Source organism: Propithecus coquereli, unplaced genomic scaffold (assembly GCF_000956105.1).
Source record: "Propithecus coquereli isolate 6110/MARCELLA unplaced genomic scaffold, Pcoq_1.0 Scaffold67, whole genome shotgun sequence".
Taxonomy (NCBI): Eukaryota; Metazoa; Chordata; class Mammalia; order Primates; family Indriidae; genus Propithecus; species Propithecus coquereli.
In genome coordinates, this window is record NW_012152729.1 from 4,949,355 (window position 1) to 4,957,171 (window position 7,817).

A 7,817-nucleotide genomic window follows, 5' to 3' on the forward strand; every position below is an offset into this window, starting at 1 on the left:
GCTTAGGAATTTTGTTTTCATGTTGAGATTGAGAATGAAAAATAAAAAGGAAAATTGGATATCTCTCCTTAACAATGTGATGTTGGAAATAAGAATTTTAGAGTTCTGTGAATCCTGATTTGTTGCTCTAAGAAGTTAATTGGGCTCACTTTTTCTAAATCAGCTTAACATTTTAAAGTAGGGCATGTGAGAGGCTATATCAGGGTTGCCAGTTATTTTCAAAATTCTTCTAACAAATGATATATAAACAAAGATGTAAGCTTAATGGTAGAATAACATGCTGAAAATAACCACAGGTTGTTAATTTTAGTATTAAGCTTAGTGTTAGGGTCAGAATTCATACTCGGGTAGAGAAAGAATTCTCAACACAAAGATTAGGATATGAAGAAGTAAAAAGTTTATTTTACTTTTTCAGAGAGAGAGATGGGGAAGAGAGAGAGAAAGGAAAAAGAGAAGGGAGAGGGCACAGCACATGAAAAAACGGAAGTGTCTGCGCTGCGGCCAGGCGGCTTGGACTTTTTATTGGTGGGTTGTAAAGGGGTCAAGAAAAATTATTGCTGTAGGCTAATTAGCAGGAGACACCTGTAAGATGTCAGGGTGTCCATTTCTCCTGTTTTTTCCTGCTCCTGGAGACTGGTCTGGTGAATGTAGAGGAGGATTTACACCCTCTTTTTTGTTTGCTCAGATATTTTCAGATGCTGTGAACACATCTCCTCAGGAGGCTAGTTAATCTTAAAAGATAGGCCATTAATCTCAAAAACAGTGGGTTAAGGTCCTCTGTGGTCAATCTTGGAGACAACGATTTAGATATTTTCTCTGTGAGATAGTTCATTAGTAAGGTTGTCCTTTCATTTAGCTTGTAAAGAGAAATGCATATCTAAAGAGTGTGTGCATACATGCATGCATGCAAGTATGTTTGTGTGTTTTAAGCCTCTCATTCATGGTGGGGTGCTCAATCTGAAACTATGGGATGATTTACAGGAAAGAAGAATAAAGATTGAGTGACCAGAGGAGAACCAGTTTGATTCAGTCACCCAATCATTCATTTGTTTAAATAAAATTGGTTGAATGCTAATAGTGCTTACAGGTGCCAGAGGTGTTTATGTATGTTTTCAAATGTAATTCTTGTAACAACCCTATGAAGTAGGAATATCATTCCTATTTTACAGGTGAGGAAGCTGAGCCTCAGAATTTAAGCAACCCGCCCAATATCATACATTTAATAAGCTGCAGATTCAATCCCTGATCTTCTGGCTTTAGGAAAACAGTTTGTTTCCTACCCCTTTGCATTTATATCTCTGACATTCTCAAACATTGATTTAAATTGAGAAAATACCTTTATCTTATAGATGAAATATAAGGAAATATAATACAGAGAAGCATGGAAAGCGAGGACACAAAGAACATACAAGGTGAGAAATTCATGGATCATATATATGGAATAAGATTTAAATTTGTAGGCTATACTGCATATTATCTGACAGGATCCAGAAAATGAAAAAGTCCATCAGTAATTTACATAAATATTGAGCACCTACTCCGTTGGTAATTTACATAAATATTGAGCACCTACTGTGTGCCCATTACATAATTCCTGGCTTTAGGAAACTGACATTCTAATGAGAAAAGACATGCTGGTTATTACAATACCATGTGATAGTTGATTTAATGGCAGCATATGCAAGAATAGTGGGAACCTGAGAGAACCACCATCAAAGTATGCCTGGAGGTACAGATTTCAGAATTGTCCTCAGAAGGATGGAAACTGAATCTGTAGGCATGGAAGTTAACCAGAGAGGAAATAATAAAGGAAAAAAAGATGGAGAATAGTGTTCCCTAATGGATACCTTCACATAAGGGTTTAGCTGAGGAAGAGGGCCATTAAAAAAAGACTAAGAAAAACATTTTAGAAAGGTGAAAAGAGTCAGGAATGTGGTATCTTGGAAATCAGTACCTTAAGAGAATGCTTTATGAGAAAGTGATTGCTTAAGAGCATCAGATGTCATAGATGAGGACTGAGTTATCCACTGCATTTTGCATTTGGGGTATCATTTGTTTTATTAATAGTAAATTTAATAAATCTTAGTCAGATTGTAGTATATTTAGGTCTGAGTGGGAAATGAAAATCTGAAGAAAGCTTACTTTTTTTAAAAGCTTGGCTAAAGATTTATGGCAGTAGCTAGAGGGAGGTTGTAATGTCAGGAAAATCTTAAAAGGGTTATAGAGACAGGAGAGGAAGAAGTTGAAACTGGAGATGTAGGGATAATTGTTGGCGATGCCCCTCTCAAACCATGTATGACACTCCATTTGTCAAATCTCCAACCTTAGTACCACATCTCACTCTTCCATTTTATGTCTTGATTTGGGTTCCTCCCAGAAGTAGTCTCCAAGACAAGGATTTGAGTGCAAGTACTTTTTTGAGAAAGTGATCCCAGGAAACACTGGCTGGGAAGTGAGATAGGAAAAAGGAAGACAGAAGAGTACATTATCAAGAAAGTTCTTGTTATGGGCAACTGGAGCTTAACTCTATGAGGAAATTATGGAAGCCACTGTAGAGTCATGTTCCTCAGAGTCATCCCAGCCAAAGGGTGAAAGGTATTGATCCATCAACTCCCGTCAGTCAGCTGTTTAGTAACAGGCTGAAATGGTATATGATTGTGGTTTTGGTTTGCATTTCTCTAATGACTAACAATGTTGAGCATCTTTTTTTGTACTTATTGGCAATTTGTCTATCTTTGGAGAAGTATCTATTCAAATCCATTTCATACATTTTAATTAGGTTATATTTTTATTATTACATTTTAAGAGCTCTTTATTCTGAACACAAGCTCCTTATTGGATATCTGATTTGGAGATGTTTTCTTCCATTCTGGGCTTTTTCACCTTTTTTATAGTATCTTTTGAAGCTCAAAAGTTCTAAATTTTAAGTCTAGTTTATCAAATTTTCTTTTATTGCATGTGCTTTTGGTATTGTATGCACTTCAGTATTTGTTTGCTATTTATTTTCTTCAGGAATTATTGAAAGAACTTGGTTGCTTAGCCTAGAGAAGATAAAAGGAAGGTGAAACATGATAGTTGTAGATGTTAGTAGGTGCTTTGGCTGGGTAGGGAAGGATTATGATAGGAGATATCAAAGTATGAGAAGGGAGTACAGAAGGGAATGGAGGAGTACATGAAGGAGAAGTTTCTTGTGTCCTGCATTGTGCCTAGAATTGAAAACCACCCTGCCCCTCAAAAACTTTTCTTTGGCATGTTGTTGATGTGGTTTATTACTTATCCATACAGTCAGACTTACCTTATAGTTTCTGTTAATGTATAAAATATCAAAAATGTTTGCACAAAGACAGCTTGATGATAACCTTTGTACTATGGCTTTTCACTAACAAGTTGAATCATGAATTATTTCATTGAAACAAATTGCCAGTTCAATTTCTTTCAAGAGGAAGACTATCATATTGATTGACAATACATCTTAGTTTCTTTTAGTGTGCTCCTTTATATTTTTTTCCTCCCTTCATCCTATATCTTTCAGAAATCTGAATGTTAATTCAAGCATTATGCCAAAATCTATATATAATTTTATTTAAATCCTTAAAATCAAGAAAAGAAATTGTTTAAAGACTATAGTAAAGAATTTTATAGGAAGATGGTTTTCTCTTTTTTGCTGTTTTGTTGTGAATAAATGTTTACATTTTGGTAAGTTTTACATGTAGATAGCCATGCAAGCATCAACAAAATCAAAGACAGTGAACATATCCTCCTGCTCCTTTGTAATTGCTCCCTCCGGTCCCTTCCTAGACCCTCTTTCCCTAAGCAACCACTAATCTGCCTTCCGTTACCATAGATAGTTTGCATTTTTTCAATGCATGGAATCGTACAGTATGTATTCTTTTTTTAGGTAGCTTCTTTCATTCAGCATAATTATTTTGAGATTCCTCTGTGATGCTGCATGCATCTGTAGTTAATTCCTTTTTATTGCTAAGTAGAATTCCATTGTATGGTTATACCATGATTTGTTCATTCATCTGCTGATGGACATTTTGGTTGCTTACACTTTTGGGCTGTTACATATAGTAGTGCTATGAATATTTGTGTGGACATAAATTTCCTTTAGGGTAAATACTTAGGAGTGGAATGGCTGGATCAAATGGTAGGTATGTATTTAACAATTTACAAAACCACTAAACTGTCTTTCAAAGTCTGTACCATTTTACATATTCACCAGTAGTATATGGGAGTTCCGGTTCCTTGACATCCTTGCCAACTCCTTTGTTGTATGTATACCTTTTGAATATTTGTAGAATCTATGGTGATCTTTGTTGTTCCTGATATTGGTAATTTGGTAATTTTGTTATGATCAGTCTTTTAAAAAATTTTAGTCATTCTGTTGGGCATATAATGGTATCTCCTGGTGGTTTTAATTTGCATTTCCCAAATGACTAATGATGTTGAGCATCTTTTCATGTGCTCATTTGCTATCCATACATCTTTTTTGTGGAAGTATCTGTTCAAATCTTTTGCTCACTGTTTTATTGGGTTGTTTATTTTTTATTTTTTTGAGACAGAGTCTTGCTCTGTTGCCCGGGCTAGAGTGCCATAGTGTCAGCCTAGCTCACAGCAACCTCAGACTCCTGGGCTCAAACGATCCTCCTGCCTCAGCCTTCTGAGTAGCTGGGACTATGGGCACCCAACACCATGCCCAGCTACTTTTTTCTATTTTTAGTAGAGACAGGATCTCACTTTTGCTCAGGCTGGTCTTGAACTCCTGAGCTCAAGGGATCCTCCTGCCTCGGCCTCCGAGTGTGCTAGGATTATAGGCGTGAGCCACCACACCCAGCCTACTGTAGGGTTTTCATTTCTAGATGCAAACACTTTGTCAGGTTGAGGAAGTTCTATTCTATTCCAAGTTCGCAGACTGTTTTCCTTTAATTAGAAATGGATGTTGGATTTTATCAAGTGTTCTTTCTATATCTATTGAGATAACCAAAAGGTTTTCCTTTTTAATTTTCATTTGTTACATTACATTGATTTTTTTTTTTTTTCCAAATCTTACATCAATCCTGCATTCCTGGGATAAAGCCACTTGGGCATGATGTATTGTTATGTTAATATTGTTGGATTCGATTTGCTAAAATTGTTTAGACGTTTTGCATCTGTGTTCATGAGGAATATTGGTCTATCGTTTTCTTTGTAATGGCTTTGGTATAAAGGTAATACCAATTTCAGAATAAGTTGGAAAGTATTCCTTAAACTTTTGGAAAAATATTTGTAGAATGGATATTATTTCTTCCTTAAGTGTTAGGTAGAATTTACAAATGAAACCCTCTGAGCCCAGAGTTTTCTCTGTGGAAAGGTTTTTAAGTATGATTTAAACTTCTTTCATAGATAAAAAACTATTCAGGTTATCTGTTTCTTCTTGGGTGAGTATTGGTGACTTGTGTCTTTAAAGCAGTTTGTCCATTTCACCTTAAGTTGTTGAATCTGTAGATATGAAGTTGTATGTAATACTCTTTTGTTGTATGTATACCTTTTGAATATTTGTAGAATCTATGGTGATCTTTGTCATTCCTGATATTGGTAATTTGTGTCTTCTTTTTTCCTAATCAGTCTGGCTAGAGGTTTATCAGTTTTATTGATCTTCTCAAAGAACTTCCTCTTTTTTGTTTTCTGTTCCATCGATTTCAGCTTCGATCTTTAAATTTCCTTTCTTCTACTTACATTGAATTTAATCTGCTTTTTTTCTAGTTTCTTTTTTTTTTCCCCTTAAGCCTAGGAACACAGGCTCAGTACCAACTGAGGTGTCCCCTCTTTTTCTAGTTTCTTAAGGTGGAAGCTGAAGTCATTGTTCTGTGACCTTTCTTCTATAAATTTCCTCCTAAATAATGCTTTAGTAGCATCCCACAAATTCTGTTATGTTGTATTTTCATTTTCATTCATTTCATTTCTAATGGCAGATATTTAAGCCAGTATGGCTTTACTTAAAGAGAATAATATTTAGATTTTCTGTTCCTATATTTCATGCAAGGGGAAAACCAAAGAACCTAAGAAGTTCATTTTCAGTTCTTTTATTTCAAGAACATCTTGTAGCCAGGTGTAGTGGCAAATGCCTGTAGTCTCAGTTACTCGGGAGGCCGAGGCAGGGAGGATCCCTTGAGCTCAGGAGTTCTGTTGCCTTCCAAGCAAGTTGTATTGCGCGCTGCACAGAGAAGAACCAGTACACCGAGGCAGTCAGGGTTGTGATGGAGAAAGGGTTTAATTCTGCAGAGTGCTAAGCAGGGAAACGGAAGGAATTTCTCAAATCTGCCTCCCTGAGAATTTGGGAGATGGGGTTTTTAAAGATAGTTTAGCAGGCAAAGCATTAGGCAGTTGAGTTTGCTAATTGGTTAGGTTCGGGGCCAAATTATAGGAGTGTAGAAATTATCTTGTGTTGAGTCAGTTCCTGGGTGGGGGGGTCACAATTCCAGTTTAGTCAGTTTCTTTGTATGGGCCTCTGGTCTGGGTGGGTCAGCCAGTCACTGGAATGTGGGGCCTGTTAAGTTTCAAAAGGGTGGTGTTATCTATAGAGAAAATTAAGAATCTTTATGACCACCAGCTATGTCACTCCAGAATAGCAATTACAGAGAAGCAAACAACAGGGGACAGTGGCTGATTATTATCATTATTTTTAGCTAGGCCTGTGCCTTTGCAGAGTTTTAGGCCCTTACAACAGTTCTTGTCTTGGACCCATTTGTTGATTTGTAAAGGGTGGTTTCAGTTAGAGTCCAGCCTGGGCAACATGGTGAGATCTCCATCTCTAAAACAAACAAATGAATCCTTTTATACATCTTTATTGTTTGTTAGATTATTTAGAAAGTGAAATTTGGTTAATTTTTGAAAGAAAACTTTCAGTTTTAAATAATGCAATTTTTGTTCTTTAGAAATGAAGACTGACCTGAACTTACTGTTGGAGTGTCTAAAGTATCAAATGGACAACCCTTTTTCACAAAAGGAAGCTTTGGTCACTATTCATTCAATTTGTCAACAAAACAGTAAGATATGATAGTGAATTTTTATCTGTGATTCTATTATAGTTCTTTAGTACAGTGATAGAGCAAATATGTATAGTTCTCTGTCTTCCACTCACTCTACATGATATGTTGCTTTCTTCTGTGATTTATTCTTAAAAGAATAACCAAGTATTATTTATGTTTTATCTGCACACCCTACAGGTAATGCAAGTATTTATTTTCGGGAAATTGGTGGTTTGATGTTTGTAAAAAATCTTGCAAAATCAAGTGAACATAGCGTGGTAAAAGAAGCAGCGTTATATACCTTAGGAGCTGTTGCAGAAAAAGATGGTAAAAGATACTTTATTTCATTAGCCTTCAAGCATTGTGTTATACTTTAACAAATTATTCAAAGATAATTTTAGAATTAAATTTCTTTTTTACATGTTTGAACAGTTTTATCAAGGTACTTTAATGGAAAGATGAAAATAACCCACAACCATCTTATATATGAGTGAATATGCTTTAGGGAGAGAAATTCGTGTTGGCAAGAACACTTTTCTGCAGGATACCTAAAATGAGGTTGAATCTAAACCATTGGTTTGTCAAACCAACTTTATATTCTTATATTTTTATTCATTAAATATTCCTTCATTACGTTTTAAGAACCAAGCTCTGTGCTAGGCACTGGGGATACAGGGATGAAAAAGATACAGTCCTTGCCATTGAGATGGGATCTAAAAGGTGGTTCTAGGTACTGTATAAAATGTTGATTATTTCACTATGTTCAAATTATTTTTATAAAATCTGCTTATTGCATGATTATCATAA

The 7,817-nt window shown here is 35.6% G+C and overlaps 1 protein-coding gene across 1 annotated transcript in view; it reads left to right on the forward strand.

Annotated features, from left to right (window-relative positions):
• The first annotated feature begins 1,381 nt into the window (after nucleotides 1-1,381).
• The window catches only part of CCDC79 (coiled-coil domain containing 79), a 52,772-nt gene continuing 46,336 nt past the window's right edge, over nucleotides 1,382-7,817 (forward strand). Inside the window, exons 1-3 of the mRNA XM_012660461.1 lie at nucleotides 1,382-1,412; nucleotides 6,918-7,028; nucleotides 7,209-7,337. Of these exons, the coding sequence (XP_012515915.1) occupies nucleotides 1,382-1,412; nucleotides 6,918-7,028; nucleotides 7,209-7,337 (271 nt within the window). The remainder of the gene's footprint in view (nucleotides 1,413-6,917; nucleotides 7,029-7,208; nucleotides 7,338-7,817) is intronic.